We start from the raw sequence: 19,705 nt of genomic DNA on the forward strand, positions 1-19,705 counted from the left end.
GATTCTACAAATGTTACAACTGACTTGCGCTTCGTATTTTTGACGGAGGACATATGGCTACTAGTAGCAATCTTGTTAAACATTTTTTTTGGTAAGAAGATCAATTGTTTTCTTAGTTAATGTGTTGAAAGAGTAATCAAGGGAACCAAGGCTATAGCGGTAATCAAAAGAATGTAATCCAGGGACAAAGACCAGACATGGAAAACAGACATACACAACAAAGAACATAAAGTAACATTTGAAAGCCACCGCAAATGTGCTTTAAAATACTATAAGTCTTTTATTTTTATAAAAGAAGTTTAACCTACCGGAAATAAAGCGATAAAAATCCTAAATTTTTGTTAAATACCAAGAAATCATTTGGAATGAAGACATTTATCAAAGTGACGGGAATACAAAATAGATTTGACAAAACGAACTTACAGTTTATAATTTTCTATATCTTCAACAGTAACGGACATTTTCCATAAGTTGTAATTGCAAGAGTTACAGGAAATAATATACCTCCTCATTACGTATGATTTTGACGTGACACAAGCAATATTGAATATTTGTTACTTTTCATGCAACATTTCACCTCATAGTAAGTATGTCATAAATGTAAAGAATCAATTGCCCTTATCACCATCATGTGACAAAATACGGATTCTCTGCAAAAGCAGTGATAAAATACGTCCACACGTCATTTGGATTACATACACAATGTGTTCTCAATTTTTAAAAGGTGGGGGGCTTTGACCTTCAGTAATACATTTTCGGCTTACTCACTTCTATTTGTTTTATAACATGTATGTGTTTTCTAAAAGCACTTGGTCAAACGAGAAAGGTTTTTTAATACAATGAGGGTGTCATGCATATAATAATGCAGACAATCTTATTCGGTTTGCAAAATATGACACGACATGGTCCATTCACTCATTGTCACATATTCCGTAATTACAATATTTCCGTGATTGGGTTTATATTTAGTCAATTCGTTGATTTTCTTACGAGAATTTACTCAGTTTCTCAACTTTTTATTGAAAGATATAAATTTCTCAGCCATGAATGACAGAATCATTTAACTTCCATTAAAAGTTTTGTAAGATACAAAAATAAGTCAATTATACAAGATTTTACATAAGTTGTTACATAAAGTTGAAATGCGCATGTGTATTTTTATATATTTCCTTATTTCCGTTTCTCGATTCAAGAATGGCAACATTGAAGCTGTCTGCCCATATTTCTAAGGCTAGTTCTATACAGAAATTGGTAAGACTTTTGATGAAAACATAGCAATTTGTTTCCCATTTAAAACACGTTATTTTATTTGCAAAAGAATGTCATGTCTTAAATGATCGGGGAAGTAGCGTGACCTTCAGTTGGCCGGCCTTGGGAAATTATTCATGGATCACCAAAACAAGGAAAAACAATATCCTGCTTAAAACTTGATTAAAGGCTGTTTTGACTAAATTTTCTAATTTTGAAAGTAAAGTTGTATAAGTGAACTAAAATCTAAAAGTTGTCTTCAGCCAAGTTCAGGTTGTGATCATGTAAATCAAGTTTTTAGAACTTGGAAAATTACACAGGTTATCCTATCTACAAATGTAATACTGGCCATTAACTTCTAACTATCACAAAACATTTTTTTTATCAATTTATGACAGGGCTTCAACCCCAGAGATGCAAAAAAAAATAATTACATGTTAGACACTTGAACCAAGTATAACAAGTTTTGCCAGACCTTAAATTTAAACCAAAAAAAAAAAAAAATGAAATCAATATGAAATGGTGTCTGAAGACTGGTTGACATTTAAAATGTTAACCAGTCTTCAGACACCATGTATTATTTCATCATGACATAGTGAGAAGTCTCCCACTGAAAATTATAATGAAGCTTCAAGTTCAACAATTTTAATTAATTCCATCGGCCAAGACATATTTCCCAACCTGCAAGTTTACCAAATATACCTCCGTCCAAGGAGAAAAATTATAACTCTGAGTACTAAATTGTTTTGGTCTGGCACAAAATCATTTTTGCCGGACCAGCATGAATTCTGCCTGTAAGGTCTGACAGGTCTGCATCTCAGCATCATATGACTTGACTACAGAACAGATACACAAGTTATTCACTACACACAAATCCTTGGTGGTTTATTTTAAAGATGTTACTTGCTTCAATTAACTAAAGCTACATGGTTTTTAATAACAAATGAATCTTTTGTTCCTGCATGATCATGGTTATGTTGTTTGTTATGAGAAATTTGTAGATTTCCAGATTTTTTTTCATTGCCAGTATGAGTTAACTCTTATCATTAGAAATTGCTTACTTTCAATGAAGTTTTGTTAATTCTTGGTTATTTTTTTATTTGCTTTCGGAAGGTTATGTTGATTTGTTGACGTTAAAAAAGCTGTTTTGCTTTTAAAAAAAACTTTCAGAGTTCAAGTTCTTAGGTCAATAATTTGTTGACATTAAATTTTGTTCATGCTTTTATCATGCCGACTTCAGAACATTCTGGAACTTCAATCAGTACTATGTAAGATTTAAATTATCTTATTAGTGATTACTTAAATATAACCTGTAGTTAATTAAGATATTACCTGTAATTACTAGTAACTAAAATGACTCTATGATTAACAGTAGGTTTTCAGTTTTTCACACCTTTCATTACCAAAACTGACAAGTTCGAGTTAGTGAGGGTTATTCTCTAAGTTTTATTACTGAATGGACCCACTAGTCTGTTCGAAAAATCAAAGTTTGAAAAATTCTAGATTATTTATGTTGATTATATAGGGGAAAACTTTGGTACTTTGAGTTGTGTTCGAGCCATCTGAGTTCAAGGAAGTGAAGTTCCACTGTTGCAACAGCATTTATACCATGTATTTACAATGGAATGTCTAAATGTATTTCCACTTTCAGTTCTTAAAGACTGGCCAGCCAATCACTGCTGCACAAAGAAACTTTCACTTTCGTGTCAATGGCAGAAATACTGATGCTAAATCTTCAACTGGAAGCCAGGTTGGTGTATATATATTTTCTAGTTCATATTAAATTATTTTTCAAAGTTACATGCACTAACATTAGTCTAATGCCATTAAGAAAGTATTACTGTGTCTTAATACTCCACAGATCCCTGTTATTTCTTGCACACTTGTTTTAAAGAGTACAGTAAATTGAAAACCCCCAAAAAATATTTTTGTTGATAGAAAATTATATTTTGACTTTCATATAATTCTACATGTATTTCTACCATTACATTTCATGATGAATCTTTTACTTTAAATGTTTCGTTGACAACCTTCTATTACTTTCAGATTTCCAGAGACTATCCTGTAGTAGACCACAAATATGATGCTGTTGTGGTGGGAGCAGGAGGTGCCGGACTGAGAGCAGCTTTTGGTTTGGCTAATGAAGGATTTAAAACAGCATGCATAACAAAATTGTTCCCCACAAGATCTCATACAGTAGCTGCACAGGTAAGGAGAGCACTTTCATCAGTTCCATGTAGGTCAAACTGTTTCAAATAAGCGTGATCTCCTTTAACGTTTTAAAGATGAAATAGATCCATGGTCAATGTCATAGTACTCTTAACTAGACTTTATTTAAAAGTTGTACTATTCTTGTGACTGCTTGTGAAATATATTCAAAGTAGTATTTAGAGGGAGTGAAAATAAACAAATTTGTTCAACTGGTCTAGCAGGCAGCTTGCCAAGTGTGGACTTGGGCAGTGTGAGTATGGTCAAGCAGGCAGCTTGCCGAATCTGGACTTGGGCAATGTGAGTTTACTTGCCTTTATGATATAGTGATCCAAAAAAAAACCCATAAAAATAAAGTGACCCATGGGGCAAGCTTTATTAAATTTGCTAACTGTGGGCCAGCAGAAGAGTGCTTATTTTAATTCTTTACACAATTGGGAGAATTCAGATGTTTTACCTAACAGATTGCTTCAATATCTAACATTATTGTACAGGGTGGAATCAATGCAGCCCTTGGTCACATGGAAGAGGACCACTGGACATATCATTTTTACGACACAGTGAAAGGTTCTGATTGGCTAGGAGACCAAGATGCTATACACTACATGTGTGAAGAGGCACCAAAGGCTGTAATTGAGGTACATGTATTATAGGCTTAGGTCTGAATTCTTAAGATTTCTTAGAGGTTGTCACATTCTTGCATTTTCATGATGAAATCAATGCATTAAATTTGAAAAAATAATTTGTTTTTGAAGTTTACATCACATTGTAATTCAAGGATCTGGCAATGACATGCTTTTGCTTTTTATTTCAAACCTTGTCGATCAGAAATACTCATTGAGAACTGCAAGATTTTGAGTGATTCTATTTTGCATGTTAAAAATGTGGTATCAAAACTGTTGAAATAGATAAGTTTATATTTTTATTGCATTGACATGCATGTTATGATGTATATTAAATCTTCTTTGAGAAAAATTTCATCCAAACAACTGTTGTAGACTGTAACTACAATTCTCATTTCAGCTGGAAAACTATGGAATGCCATTCAGTCGACTGGAGAATGGTAAGATATACCAGAGAGCCTTTGGAGGTCAAAGTACAAAGTTCGGTAAAGGAGGTCAGGCCCACAGATGTTGTTGTGTCGCTGATCGTACTGGGCATTCCTTACTTCATACTTTATATGGCAGAGTAGGTATAAAGTGGCAAGAAAGTTTATAATTCATAGACAGAGATATTCAGCTACAGTAGATTTTGAATTCCTCCAAGCTAATTAAGTTTAGACCCACCAATTTTTTCAAATCACTGCATGTAGGATCTAAAAACACTCTACCTCTAACTAAAACCTTTATTTTTAGTCACTGGCCTATGACACCAAATACTTCATTGAGTATTTTGCCATGGATCTTATTATGGAGGATGGAGAATGCAGGGGAGTTATTGCTCTTAACTTGGAAGATGGAACCATTCACAGATTCCATTCTAAAAATACCATCCTAGCCACAGGGTAAGTTTTGTGTCAGTAAAAAGTTTTCAGTTTGATATGTGGACTTTTTTTTTAGAGCTAGGGTAAGGTACATAATTCTTGAAATCAGTGATATGTTTGTATCATATTCAATTTCACCAAGGCCTATCAAGCATTCATTTGAAACAGAATGAAATCAATCCAAGTTACTTTGATGCTTACATGAGATTGATGTAACATGCTGAATACAAACATTCCAATTATTTATAAGAGTTGTGTCCCTTACCTTAGGTCTACCTCCCTAAAATGTATGTAAGGTTACTCTTAAGACTGATTGCAGAAGAACCAGATCCAGGTTCCAAAATGAAATACTGTTTGAAATCAAACAATGAAACCAAATCAGCTTATGTTTCAAAATTCAGTTCTGTTTCATTTAATATTCTTGTTTTTAGAGAACCCTGGACAAGCGAAAGCTTTGTATGGAATATCCTGAAGCAAAAGTCAGTCTTATCTCAATATTTTCATCAATATGCATGTCTAAATGGCAAAACATCGCTCGTTCCTGCAATTCTGGGAAAATCCTACATTAGAGTATGTTAAGTGTTTCATGAGTGTTTTGATTCTGTTTAAGATAATGTAAAATAACATTTAAGTTCTTAAATCAGGTTCTTGATTATCATTTGACGTTAAACACAACCTAGGTGACTATGTCAAACATGATTTAGAGACAACTGATAAAAACAAAGCAGGTTTGGTTATAGAATGATGTGCATATTACATCCTGTCTTCTGTTTACCTGTATGTATACATAATCTTCATATATTTACATGAATGTTTCTCTATTTCCAGTGGATATGGCAGAGCCTATTTCTCCTGCACCTCAGCCCACACATGTACTGGGGATGGCACTGCTATGGTGGCCAGAGCAGGACTACAGAATGAAGATATGGAGTTTGTACAGTTCCATCCTACTGGTAATATCTTTGAAAGGTTTTTGTAAACTTTTTAATTTCATCACATAAAGTGAAAAGTAGAATGCTACAAAAAGATGTACCTTCCCTGAGTTACTAACCTATTTTATTATATAGGTAGCGGTGTTTTGTCAAATGTTCCCAGTGAAATAAATTTCGATAATTCACACTGTGAAATAAATTCGGTAATTTCACTCTCGGACTTTCTCCTGTCAAAATGTCACAACTTTGAAATCAATCCGCCATTTACAAAATTTGAAATTTTTGTTGAAGATAGCAACGAATAATCGAGGGAATCTATAATAGGATAATCAATTGATTATCATGAATAACAGAGAAATGATTACTCATGCCAAGAATGCAGTAAGATTTAACTCATGCGTGGAACAAGTTCTGTACACTCCTTAAATCTATGCATTCTTCGACGCTCATGATAATATTTTTGTTATTCACTCCTTCCAATTAATTATTCTATTATTATTATGTGAGAAGAAAAAGTTGATTTCTTTTCACAGATTTGAAAAAAAAATGTAATTCATGTCTCGATTTGTTCTAAATCCATTTAGCAGATAACATCTTTTTGTCCATTTTGAACATTGTTGAAATATGCACCCCATGTAACTGCAGTTAAAATACCCCTTTAAATAAATGAGATACTTTACTACATGTATTTAATTTCACTCTCTGAATTTGCTTCTATTTTTCAAAAGTGTATCTCTTGAAGTTGATGGGAAAAATGGGTCATATTGGACTGGATGATTTGAAATATGTGTATGTTACATGATTATAAGAGAAAAAAGCTTGTATGTTTGGGTAATTATGTAGTATTAAAATAAAACCATGCTATTAAATGTGCTGTTTGAACATGTTTACATTTCCTGTTTTTTTTTAGAGTGCTAAATTCTGAAAAGTTTGTATTCCTTTAACTTGAACATGTTTTTCATCCAGGTGTATATGGAGCTGGTTGCCTAATCACAGAAGGTTCCAGAGGAGAAGGTGGTTACCTTATAAACTCAGAAGGAGAGAGATACATGGAAAGATATGCACCAACAGCTAAAGATTTGGCCTCAAGAGATGTGGTGTCAAGAGCTAGTACTATTGAAATCAGGGAAGGAAGGTAGGTCTCTTACAACTGGCCCTAGAGATATCAAGTCCTGGAATTAAAAAAAATGTAAAAGCACAGTCAATACAATTGTTAAAAGAAACATTTTATATATATATGAAATGAATTTAAATTGTCTACATGTATAAAATTTGTGAAGGTCAGTAAAATGCCTATGAAATAATTTTAAAAAGAAATGAATTCCTTTACTACAGCCAGTGTTATCATAGTTGTAAGAAACTTTCCTTAGTCAATCTTAACACTTGAAAAATACTTATCTTTCTTAAGTGAAAGTGTATTATATATTTCTGGTATCTGAGCTACACTCACACATATATATATATAGCTTAGCTGGCTGAGGGGTCTAGGGCGCTGGACTTAGTGCAGCCGGTGTTGCCACAGATGTCATAGCAGTACAAGTTTCAGTCCTACGGAGGGAACGACCAAAAATTTGCTTTGCAAATTTGACATTCTGATATCATTGGGAATTTCAGACCCTTATTTATATATTTTTTATTTGTTACTGATTGCATTGAAAATCTTGTAATGAGGCTAAATAAAATATTCACTGATGTTCTTAGTAATTGTAGGATTTGGTATTAGAGAATAGAGTATATTTAAAGCTTGCCTGAAGTTAAGTTGGCATATTATCAAAGGATTCCTTCTTTGTGTAAAGTATAAATATGTAGCTTTTGTTAATTTTACTTTGTAGAGGTGTAGGCCCAGACAAGGACCATGTCTTTCTCCAATTGTCACACTTGCCAGCTGAAGTACTTAAAACCAGACTTCCAGGAATCTCTGAGACCGCAATGATCTTTGCTGGTGTTGATGTGACCAGAGACCCCATCCCAGTTCTTCCCACTGTACATTACAATATGGGTGGAGTACCTACTAACTACAAAGGACAGGTAATGTGATGGGCAGTTATATATCTTATGAGGTCTACAGTAATCATGGTGTCTGTCCGCTTGTCAGTATATCTATCACACCTTTTTTATCCATCTCTCCATACCTTTGTCATTACAGTCGCTTGATATTTTGACAGAAGCAGTATAAAATATTGCCATATAGTAGGATTCCATTTAAGACTCAAGGGACATCAACTACCTGATTGATGTCTGTATTATACTCAGATCATAAGGTTACTGGGTTTTATAATAGGCATACATGATTTTGTTTCCGCTTTTAAGTGGACTTCTGCTATTTCAGATCAATATTTTACTGTTACAATTCTTTTTTTACTGTATGTTTACTTCCGATTTTGCCAATATCTGCTTTGTTTGTAGACCTCGTAAAATCATCTCTGAATAGGGAATTTCTTTCAGTGATCTTTGCTCATGATTTTTTTAATTCTAATTGTTTGAGTATGTCTTTCCATCAAGTGCAGGAGATTCTGTCATTTCTGTAGTGCCATAGGTTTTGAAATTGTTGATTATTGATTTTCTCTGCAAAGCTTTTAAAAGCAATAGGTTGTCAAATGTCTAGATGGAGTCCGAACAAAATATGGTGTACGTTCTTGTGAGCAAATGTTTCTGGAACTCAAGGCATTGTGCTTCTTGCACCAAACTAAGCCTGTGAAATGGATTAATTGTACTAGTCTTGCAACATGTGCAGTTTGTGCCAATAAATAAATGGTGATCATTTTTTGTGGTGAATCTTACAATCCATGCACCATAAACATGTGAAATATACTAAGTTTTGTAATACTTCATGTCTTATCATTTCCTTTCAACTGAATATCATTATGTTTTTTTAAAGGCCATCAAATATAAAGATGGAAAAGACGAAGTTGTACCAGGCCTGTATGCCTGTGGAGAAGCAGCTTGCGCCTCAGTTCATGGAGCCAACAGACTTGGTGCTAACTCCTTGCTGGATCTGGTTGTGTTCGGAAGGGCATGTGCTAATACAATTATTGAGGAAAACAAACCTGGAGAAACCATTGGTCCAATTAGCCAGGTAAGAAAGTTGAAAGTAGTAGTAGACATGTTTTTTATTTGTTTTTTTTTCCCCCACCACTTAGTTTGAATACTTCTATAATGTCGTGTCCTTAGGTTTGTCTGTCTGCTGACAGTTTCCAGATGATTACTATAAAAGATATTAAAGGATCTTTTTTCAACTTTGTACTGTAATTGTGTATCAGATCGAGTTCAAAGTTCAGTTAGATTGGATTTTTTATGCAATGTATATGGTAATTTTAAGTTAAATTTTGTATGTGCTGTTAAAATTTTTATTTGAAGGATTTGTTTAAATACTGTAATGAGACTGATTGACTTACTTTTCAAATTTACATTGAGGCATGCAATGAAGATACAACTGCCAATCAGAAGATATTAAACATTGAATCAAGTTAAGGTTATGAATTGAAATGTTTTCTTGTTTCCACCATATATTTTTTTTTTTTTTTTGGTCATAAGTTACCTTAGCAGTTTTTTATGACGTTATGTTGATATTTTTCTGCAGAATGCTGGTGAATTTTCAGTAGCTAACCTTGACAAGGTCAGGCATTCTAACGGAAGCACATCAACTGCTGAACTCAGATTAGCTATGCAGAGGGTAGGTCAAATAGCAAGAAATATTTTACGAATTTTTTTTTTATGCACCTGCTCTTATAAAGAGTGTATACTGTTCCACCCTTATGGTTTTATAAGCCTTCTGGGTTCATCTATGATAAAATTTACCCTAACTTTTTTTCTCTGAAACTATGCATCACAGCAGGATTGTATTATGACAGTTTACATATAGAGGTAGGTCATATTGTGGGATATATTTTCAGACAATACCATCACATATATTTTCTATAATTAAAACAAGGCCCACATTAACATTCCATTTCATGAAAGCACAATTCAAAGTCAAAAGAGATGTACCAAAAAATTACCAGTACATGTATTGTGAGTAAAGCACTTTTTTGTTTGATACCAATTTACATACTTCTAATAGTTCAGGGTCTGGGAAGACAAGTGGTTATGGGCCATTTGCCCTTTCTGGCTGGATAAAGCCCCTTCATCCATACGAAAACTATATGGTTTCTTAACAAACAGCCCCTTCAGGTTGTAATACATTTATCTTAGGGAAATCTTGAAAAATGCCCTCTTCTCAAAATTTCCTTCCCAGCCACTGATACTTCAATCAAATCATTGATATTTGAAAATAAAATATTGTTGAAGATGTTCAATTCTGATTAATTGTATGATAATCTAAAATTTGATAGAAAAGAACCTTTGAGAAATGGAAAAAAAATGATAAAATCCACAAATTTGAACCTATTACAATGATTTTTGACAAAATGCTGAAACTTGCAAAAATGACTTGGTGTATCTTCATTATAGATGGTGGTTTCATTTAGTATGATACTAGTTAACAAAGCTAAATTACTTGTTGACTGATGACTGATATGTAATTATACCCAAAACACCAAAGTTGTTGATAATGTAATGTTTTTGACATGTTAGTCCATTTGTCATTTATCTCTTTGTCATCCCATCCCATCTTCTCTCAAACTATTGAACTGAATTTCACAAAACTTGGTATGTAGTTAAGACACCATATGTAGTTGTGCATATTACTAGATAGTTTTATTTCCGCAAAATTTTGTTGGAGTTCTGCTCGTTTGAACATAATTTTCTGAAGTACATGACTGGGGCATCGTCACCAAACTTTTCTCAAACTATTGAACCAATTGCACAAAACTTGGTATGTATTAAGGACACCATATGCATTTATCTGGAAAGTTTTGTTTTCCTCAAATTTTGTTGGGAGTTCTGCTCATTTGAACTTAATTTTCTGTAGTACACAACTGGAGCATCATGTCATCCAAAGTCCTCTCTAGCTATTGAACAGAATTTCATTTTCATTATTTCAGAAATTTTATTTGTGAACTTTGTTGCAGTATTTAAAGGATTGACGTGTTAACACACACAGTAGTTAAAATGGTAAATATGATGTTTATTTTTTGTATAGTGTATGCAGAACAATGCTGCTGTATTTAGAGATGGACCTATCTTGGAGGAGGGAGTTCAGAAGTTAGCTGCCCTATACAAGCAGATGGATGACCTTAAGGTAAGTGAAAAATTTATTAAAAGTAATGATGTCAATAATGCTGTTTTAAGGAGGTAGACTTAAGTTAAGGGACACAACTCTTACAAGTCATTTGAACGTTTGTATTCAGCATTTTACATCAATTTTTTGTAAACATCAAAATAACTAGGATTGCTTTCATTCTGTTTCAAATGAAAGCTTGACAGGATTTGGTGAAATTAATATGAGATACATATCACTGATTACAAGAGTTATGTCCCTTACCCTAGGTCTACCTCCTAAAGCTTATTTTATTCTGCAATTGACTATTGAATTTTATTATACAGTAAGGTTTTTATTTGTTCACATTTAAAAATATCTGCCTTAAGTTCATATATTAACAGAATTTATAAGGACTACCTTGCTTCCAAATTAAGAACATGAAGTCTTAATTTAAAAAGTGATTTATGCTTTTTTTTATTTCCTTCCACACCAATAACTCCAGATGTACAAAATACATTTTAAAAATATTATGTGGCAAATACAAGTAGTTTATGATAAATCAGGCTCAAACTGCTGTAGTTAGATTTGTTAGTTGCCTCAGTCTAGAAAATTATTTTTACCAAGCAGTCCATATCTTGCTGTTTGACTCTCAGCATCATGATCTATATACTAAGTACATTTATGCCTCAACAGATTAGCGACAGGGGAATGATATGGAACACAGATCTGGTAGAAACATTAGAACTACAGAACTTGATGATAAACTCAGTACAGACCATGGTCTCAGCTTGTGAGAGGAAGGAAAGCAGAGGTGCTCATAGCAGGGAAGATTTCAAGGTATGCTGTATGTCTGAGTGGCTTTCAAGGAAAAATTTAAAGGCACATAATATAGTACAGTACTGTATGGTAGATTTTAAGGTGTGAACAAATGTAAGGAAATTCACAGCAAGCTCAATTCAAGGTTTGTTGCATGTTAGAGAGGCTCAAAATGATGAAGTTCACAGCAGAGATGATTTCACAGTCAGATAGATATCAACGGTTTACCTCAGAATATATTGCAGCTGGAGAAAAAAATGCCTGTGAAGTATATGTATGATCATCTGAGTGGTCCAACTGGTTTTTGTACCCATGATTACACAGGCAAATAAAGTTCAGGTCTGGGTTTCATAAAAAAAATCTCAGATCAAGACTGTCTTCAAATCCTTGTGTTATTCCTCAAATTGATACTTGAAGTAATTTGAAAATCTCAATTTGAGATTCTTTATGAAACTGGGCCTATATATGCATGAACTTTATTCTTTTGCAATTCAAGACATCAAGTGAAATATATGTGAATATAAACTGAAATTTGTGGGAAAGTTTCCGTTGTTCACTTTTGCTTTTAAGTAGCACTCCAGCAAAGGATCATGCAAAATGTGATTCATGGGTAAAAAGCCTACATTTTTATTTTTGATATTTTGTTTGAAATGTCATAGTAAACAGAAATAAACATGTGGTTTTTCATATAACCCATGCTCTTAGGAGATAAAAATTATATGGAATGCACTGTAGATTTCAAAATTAAGGGAGATAACTCTGTAAATGGCGCACAAATACAATAGAATCTACTGTATTTTCAATGTCCATTATCTCCTAAGAGCAGGCAGATTTGAATGAATAATTACACATTTCATAGTATAGACCCATAAAACAACTTAATTACAAAAATAAAAATGTGTAGCCTCTTTTGGGGTGTATCACATTTTTCAGATTTTGCATGATTCTTACAAAGACAGCTACTTTAAAACATCTGTTATATTTTCTGTATCATATATGTACATGTAGTTAGAAAAAAAAATAACACAAATATATTCAACTGTGCAGATCTAGTGGCAAAATATGCAAGGTTAAATTAAGGCAGTAAAAGGAATGAAGAATTTTCATTTTTTTTTGTAGCAACGTATTGATGAGTATGACTATTCCAAGCCAGTAGAAGGACAACAGAAGAAACCATTTGAAGAACACTGGAGAAAGCACACAATGACTGAAACAGATATACCAACAGGGAGAGTAAGTTATCAATCACAATACATGGAGGGTAATACATGAATGATTCTAAAACCACTGCAAATGCATATTGTATAGATTTTTTGTGTCAAGTTTTCTGAAAAGGGTATTATAAATATATATACTTTGTGTACCTGTAAGCATCTTTTAAATTGGAAATCTTTCCAACTTAAGTGTGCATATTTTTCTGTTGTAAAGATGTCCATTACCTGACAAAAATCACAATTTCTCAAAGTTGTTTCATGTTTGCTATACTATTTTGTATAAATAAAATTTGGTATGGTAGTTTCATATTATATGCAAGCTGATGTCGAAAATGCAATTAATTATTTATAATTTTATTATGATTTTATCTTTTTTAGACTGACATTACATACAGACCAGTTATAGATGATACATTAAATAACAAAGAATGTGCTCCAATTCCCCCAGCTGTCCGATCATATTAAGTAAGTACCATTTAAGGTCATTCAGAGTTTATTTCTTGGTTTCCTGGCCATTTTTTCAGGAAAATCTATATTAAAGGGAGTCATTTCTTTTTTACCTTTATTTTACAGTAAAAAGTTAGGATGGTGCTTTTTACAATCTTATATTGTTCATAATCAAAAAAAAATTGGAGGTTCCTTGTGTTTACATTTGATTATTATGACAATGATATTGGGTAATAAGGCATCTTGAATAAAGATGACAGAGGACCTGATCTGTTACTCCTAATAGTAAGGGCTATTTCAGATAAACATGAGAAAAATGTCTTCAGGGGGGCAGAACACAGTTGATTTATTAAGGTGTTGGTGGGGGTAAAAATAGAAATTTTCTTTAAAGATGTGCATTCTGCCCACAGGGAAACATTTTTTCTATTTTATTTAATTTTTTTTCCAATAGCCCTAAGTAAAAGTACACCTAAACTAAATTTGTTCTGTCCAGTACATTAAGTTACTGTTAGAAATGATTAAATATCAAATATAGGGATCACTATGAATCCCTAAATTCTTTGTGAAGGGTGAGAAAGTACAATATTTGTTATCTAAATTAGAAGGTTTAGTTTTTGCATATTTTTTTCAGATCTAGAGAATAGACAATTATTATTTTGCTTGATAGGAGAACCAAGTGCTGTTGTAACAGACAATTTTATTCTTCAACTGTAGCCAGCCTGAATGTACAGACAGTTTGAATTATCTATGCTTTGTGGAGAACTTGGAAGGTAGATAAAGTTACAAGGGAATTATGCATACTGTTCTCCTACTAGGAGAATTGTCTCTTTGTTTCTCCTCTTAAGAGAATTATCTACCCTTGTATTTGATCTGGTATTTACTGAATTGTCTGAAAGTTAAGTCTTCCTTAACTTTGAGACCTTTACTTTTGGAAAGTTTTACATTTATGGGTAGGAATGTTGGAAATAAGAATAATTCTTTCATGTATTTTTGTTTATGTTTTGATGTTTGCCAATTTATGCCATCTTTTCTTTATTTGTTTCTATATTTATATTTTGTTGAACATATCATGTTCGTAATTTAAAATGAATTTTGAATAATAGCCAGTCTAGTCGTATTTGGTCAAAGAACAGTTATGACTTTCTGGGATATGGACTTTAAATTTGACTATGCTGTTTTTGAAAGATTTAATGGATAAAAAGAAAAACAGCAATAGTTTTATCTTGAAAACCTGCGAAAATCAATCTGTTCAATTTAAAGAAGTCCAGATTAGTTAAAATGCTTAATTTTGAGGATATTCAAATTCATTGTTACCCACAAATTTAACGACTTATTTTTGTATAACTATTTACCTAAAAATATACTAAGATTATGATATGCTCACGTTTTTTTTCCCGTCAAGGGTCGTGTCAAAGTACTTTAACATGTTAACTGAAACCAGCAATAATTGTTGATGATAGCTAATTGCTTATGTTGCATCAAAATAGTGCATATATATTGTTCTTCAAATTTCACATTAAGTCTATATATAGATTTTTATGATGGACATCCTATTACTGTCCTTAAATTATATGAGGTTACTGTAAGTGTGCTTCAGGTTGTTTTAGAATTGAATACAAGTGTTTTAAGTGTGTATCTTCCTATTTATAGACAGAGAATTTCTATTTTTAGTCAGTGGGATTTCCTTTGCAGCCTTTTATATGCCACTTAATGTGTTTGAAATTGATGTATTTTACACATGATTTTTTTTTATGTTACAATTTGGCAAAATATTTGCACAAGGAATCTTCAGTTGATCCAATGATTAAGAGAAAAGATCTAGTGGTTCACAGAACCAATTTAGTGCCCAATCAAGGGGGGGTCTTTGGGTTTTCACCTCTTTTGACAGTTATGTTTGAAAATTTTGTGAATACTTTGCAAAATTATTGGACAAAAATGGTTAACCCTTTACAAAGTTCAGGATCTGCCCCAGCATTCTATCGATTCTAGAGCAGCCTGTATTGAAAGCTTGTAGTAAACAACTTGTCTTTTTGTATTGTACATATAGTACATATTGTTGATATTAAAATGATTTAATTTAAAATCATCATTTTTTTTCATTATCCTTACCTATAAAGTTAACTTGCGATTCAAGCAAAGACCTATTGGTGTTCATAAATGACCCAAGAGTGAATTATGGAAAGAGTTATCAAGGGAACCAAGGTTCTAGAGGTTAACAAAAGAATATAATTCAGGGACAAAGACCAGACATGGAAAACAGACATACACAACAAAGAACATACAGTAACTAAAATCATACATACAAAGTAAAAAAAGCAAATGAGCTACTCTGACTCCAATAAAAACTGGGAGCACGGACCAGTTGCACCAGTAGGGTAACATCCTTTGCTAGAATTCATGAACTAGCCTGACTGCTAGTCACCACTGAAGGCAATTTTTTAGGCAGGACTGGTTACATATGATATAGATTGTATGTTTACACAGTGAAAATTTTTAACATGCACGTAATAGCTCCAGGCTGAATGTTTTTATTGTGAATTACTTACACTGCTGATTCAATTGAATGTAGTTAAAGATTCTTAGAATGATAATAGATTTCTCAATCACATAATTATTTCACATGTTGTCATCCATGCTTATTTAGTCATAAATGTAATGCATGTGGATGTTTTTGACCAATATGGAGGTGTTAATAGAATTGACCTCATATTTTCACAAGTCACAAAATTTTGTACTGAGAGGAAAGCACCATCATGTGACAATTCAGACTTAGTAAAATGGATTTGTAGGGAGGTATACACCATCATTTGTAAATTCAGACTTAGTAACCAGGATTTGTAAGGGAGGTTTACACCATCATTAGTCCATTAAAACTTAGTAACCAGGATTTGTAAGGGAGGTGTACACCATCATTTGTCAGTTAAGACTTAGTAACCAGGGTTTGTAAGGGAGGTACTAGTATACACACCATCATTTGTCAATTCAGACATAGCAACCAGGATTTGTAAGGCAGGTATACACCATCATTTGTCCATTAAGACTTAGTAACCAGGATTTGTAAGAGAGGTATACACCATCATTAGTCCATTAAGACTTAGTAACTAGGATTTGTAGGGGAGGTATCAACCATCATGTGTCAATTAAGATTTAGTAACCATGATTTGTAAGGGAGGTATACACCGCCATTTGTCAATTAAGACACGGTAACAAGGATACACCATCATGGGACAAAGAAAAAATGGTCATTGGCGTTTGTGAGGTAGATATGCGCTAACATAAAACGAAGAAAAGATTGGTCATCGTAGGATAGGAATGCACCATGAATTTCCACATACCAAAAAAAAATTAGTCAAAATGTTAAAGGTATTTAAGTGTTAGTTTTTGTATTTAAAGAATGAGGCAAAAATCAGAATCAGCCTAATTTTCTGAAAATCAGAAACATGCATGTCAAAATCCCACTGATCTGACAATATAATTTCACTCAAAGACGCTTTCCCTATTTGAAAATATCATTACTTTATCTCCGTATCACTGGATTTGCTCATAAATTGTTCAATAAAATGTTTGAAAAATTATGTTTTCGACAGATTTATCTGACGTTGCATTTTTTATTTTTTGCAGTACATTTCAATGAAAATATAACTCAATTTATCAAAAATACAAAAATGATATGGGAAATCTTATTTTTTCTTGATTCTGGAGGTGCAAATAGTCAAACATACAAAATAGTGGTTTTCACTAATTGTGTGAATCTGACAGGGACTGACTTAATACACACATATACATGCAGTTCCTTAGAAATGCAGGCAGTGATGCCCCCCCCCCCCCCCGATAGGTGGGTCTTCCCGATAGGTGGGTCTTACTCCCTTGGAAAGTTTGGTAATATTTGATCCAGTTTGTGCCAGTATATAATGAAATTACTTGTAGTGTGAACCTTTATAAAATTGACAAGATTTATCCGTTTTTTTTCCACATTGATTTCTCTAAGAAATAATCAGAAACCATACGCTTTATAATGTCTTTTTATGAGAAACCTAGCAAACAGAACTGTGTAATGCCTAAACACGTTTTTAGCATTCTTACCATATTGATTCCTTCAGTGTTTTCTTTTAAAAATCTGCAAGAGCAATGCTAGCAATTGGTATACAAGCTGTTTTCTGACCCCTTCTACTTTATTCCTAATACTTTATTTATTTTCATATTGAACAGTTTTTTTACAGTGAATGAAATAGTTAACTTCGGGAAATTGAATGAAATGTCAAAGGTAGGTAATTGTACAATATTTCTATTATTCCATTGATATTTGAATCAATGTATCTTTGTAGTATTTAAATCTGCTTTTCAATTCTCCATGTAACTACTTTGGGAAGTTCATCAGGTATTGGATATTTTGTAAAGGATTGTTAAGTCCCAAAACGGTTCCCTGCAAAGAATACTGTGTTTTTTTTTCGACTAGCTATAGTGCAAAATTACTTACAAATTTTGTTGAGAAAGATCCCGTATTTTTGCATTCTAGTGCTACTAGTATAACAATATTTTATTTAGCAACTCCACAAATTTAGGTTAAAATATACCATTTTTGTATATGCATTATAAGAAATGGTTTAAGACCTATATCGTTTACCCTTTATCGCATACCTTGTATCATATATACCTTAGACCTATATCGCATACCCTACATCACACCCCTAGACCTACATAGTATACCCTATATTACCCCCTAGTCCTATATCGCATACCCGATACCCCTCTAGTCCTATATCGCATACCGATATTGCTTCCCTGCAAAGATTATCGAAGTATGGTTAAAACATATGATATAATGAACATGACATGTCAAAATCTGTATCACATGCTGTATCAACCCTCGATCTATATCAAGCCGGGTGATGTGAGAGTCTCGTGTTGATACGGCATGTGATACAGGTTTTGGCATGTAATATTCTTTAACCAAACTTTAACTGCAACTTTCACAGTCCAAACACTTATGTGCAAAAGATACGCATCATAACTTTAAGTTTACTTTTGTATGATTCTTCCAACAGGCCCTTGGACCAGGGTTTTTTTTTATCACCCAAAATATGATTTTGTTCCCATATTTTAGCTATATAATGTGTGTTCTCTGGTATGTTCGCCTGCATTTTATGCAACACCCTTTTTTCGTCTTTCCCTTCTCTAACGATATCCTAGTTCTAAGGACCTGTGGTTCTTTCGTGGAACTATGTTTAATTGAAATTCCGATAAAGACCAGTTTTATATGATGTAATTATAATAGGAAAGTATTGGAGAATTCTTCAATATCAGTCATAGTCGGGGTGGATCCAGAAACTTACAAAAGGTCTTTCAGTCAATCATTGTTTACTTTTGACAATTATTTTGCACAAATTAACAAATATTTTCAACAAAATAAGGGGTCCAGCCCCCTGAATCATCCCCTGAATTTGCTACTGACATTTTATTTAGATCTGTTTAACTCATAACATTATCATGGGATTCTGGCGGCTTTATTCTCAATCTCCGCTCTTAACACGCTGTTCATAGTTTGTGACTCAAAAACAAGGAAATAAAAAAAAAGCTGGCCTGAACTCCAAAACGCAGGTGCGATTACACTTTAGGCCTATAGGGAAGTTGATTTTCTTTTTTTACGGAAGAAATAAACGATTTACTATAATACCAGGAAATTATTTACTAGGACATCTCTTAAAAAAATCCTCTATACTGGGTTTGTGTACTCCATGGCCATCAGTGTTAAAAGGTAGTAATTCCGTCATATGGAGGAACGGAATTTCTACCTCTATGAGTATTGTAACGAATCCCAACCTCTGAGTATAGTATAAAATTATTTCATAAAAAGACAAAATAACGGTTACTTACCCTTTGTTATCTGTCTTAACCCCAGGTAGTCCAGATTGAAAGTATCAACCTCCATCAAAATCGCTTTACTTGTTTTCTTAATCATATGAACAGTCCATGTATAGTTTCCTGTTTATTCAAGATATTTTTAGAATCTCATTTATATTTATAAATATTAGACACCACTATTTTTTGACAGTCGTTTAAAGACCAAAAATGTGTAAAATGATTTATATCAATACATGTATCTTGTTTATAAATGATTATTGAAACAACATGTACATGTATTTACGAAGGAGTTATTTTTAGGACACTTATATTTACGTAATGTGTTATTCTTTTTAAAAACGCCAGTCATTGTCAC

The 19,705-nt window shown here is 32.9% G+C and overlaps 2 protein-coding genes across 9 annotated transcripts in view; one reads left to right on the plus strand and one right to left on the minus strand.

The window, feature by feature from the left end:
* LOC148598314 (protein argonaute-2-like) overlaps positions 1-19,580 on the minus strand; it is a 67,809-nt gene extending 48,229 nt beyond the window's left edge. For 4 of the 7 annotated variants that reach the window (XM_088562455.1, XM_088562453.1, XM_088562447.1 and 1 more), the window contains exon 1: positions 19,363-19,579. In XM_088562455.1, coding sequence (XP_088418581.1) covers positions 19,363-19,447 — 85 coding nt within the window. In that variant the 5' untranslated portion in view covers positions 19,448-19,579. Of the gene's footprint in view, positions 1-19,362 lie in introns of all 7 variants that reach the window. The other 3 variants (XM_088562451.1, XM_088562452.1, XM_088562450.1) reach the window with 2 other exon arrangements.
* Positions 1,119-15,571, plus strand: LOC148598315 (succinate dehydrogenase [ubiquinone] flavoprotein subunit, mitochondrial-like). 2 transcript variants are annotated; one of them, XM_088562461.1, is made up of 16 exons: positions 1,119-1,251; positions 2,900-2,998; positions 3,295-3,456; positions 3,951-4,094; positions 4,480-4,644; positions 4,812-4,960; positions 5,768-5,892; positions 6,838-7,006; positions 7,704-7,899; positions 8,750-8,947; positions 9,452-9,544; positions 10,952-11,050; positions 11,705-11,848; positions 12,947-13,060; positions 13,420-13,506; positions 14,120-15,571. In XM_088562461.1, the coding sequence occupies exons 1-15, from the start codon at positions 1,195-1,197 to the stop codon at positions 13,504-13,506; spliced, it is 2,001 nt and encodes a 666-aa protein (XP_088418587.1). In that variant the 5' UTR covers positions 1,119-1,194; the 3' UTR covers positions 14,120-15,571. The 2 variants fall into 2 exon arrangements, with proteins under 2 accessions (XP_088418587.1, XP_088418588.1); XM_088562462.1 differs by having other exon boundaries at positions 14,156-15,571.
* Positions 19,581-19,705: the final 125 nt, after the last annotated feature.

Source organism: Perna viridis, chromosome 14 (assembly GCF_037379345.1).
Source record: "Perna viridis isolate PV_CMFRI_1.1 ecotype Kerala chromosome 14, ASM3737934v1, whole genome shotgun sequence".
Classification (NCBI taxonomy): Eukaryota; Metazoa; Mollusca; class Bivalvia; order Mytilida; family Mytilidae; genus Perna; species Perna viridis.

Coding starts and splice junctions, on each gene's coding strand:
- LOC148598315 (XM_088562461.1), top strand. CDS start 1,195: ATGGCAACATTGAAGCTGTCTGCCCATATTTCTAAGGCTAGTTCTATA. Junction 1,252..2,899: donor CTAGTTCTATACAGAAATTG/GTAAGACTTTTG, acceptor TTCCACTTTCAG/TTCTTAAAGACTGGCCAGCC. Junction 7,900..8,749: donor CTACTAACTACAAAGGACAG/GTAATGTGATGG, acceptor GTTTTTTTAAAG/GCCATCAAATATAAAGATGG.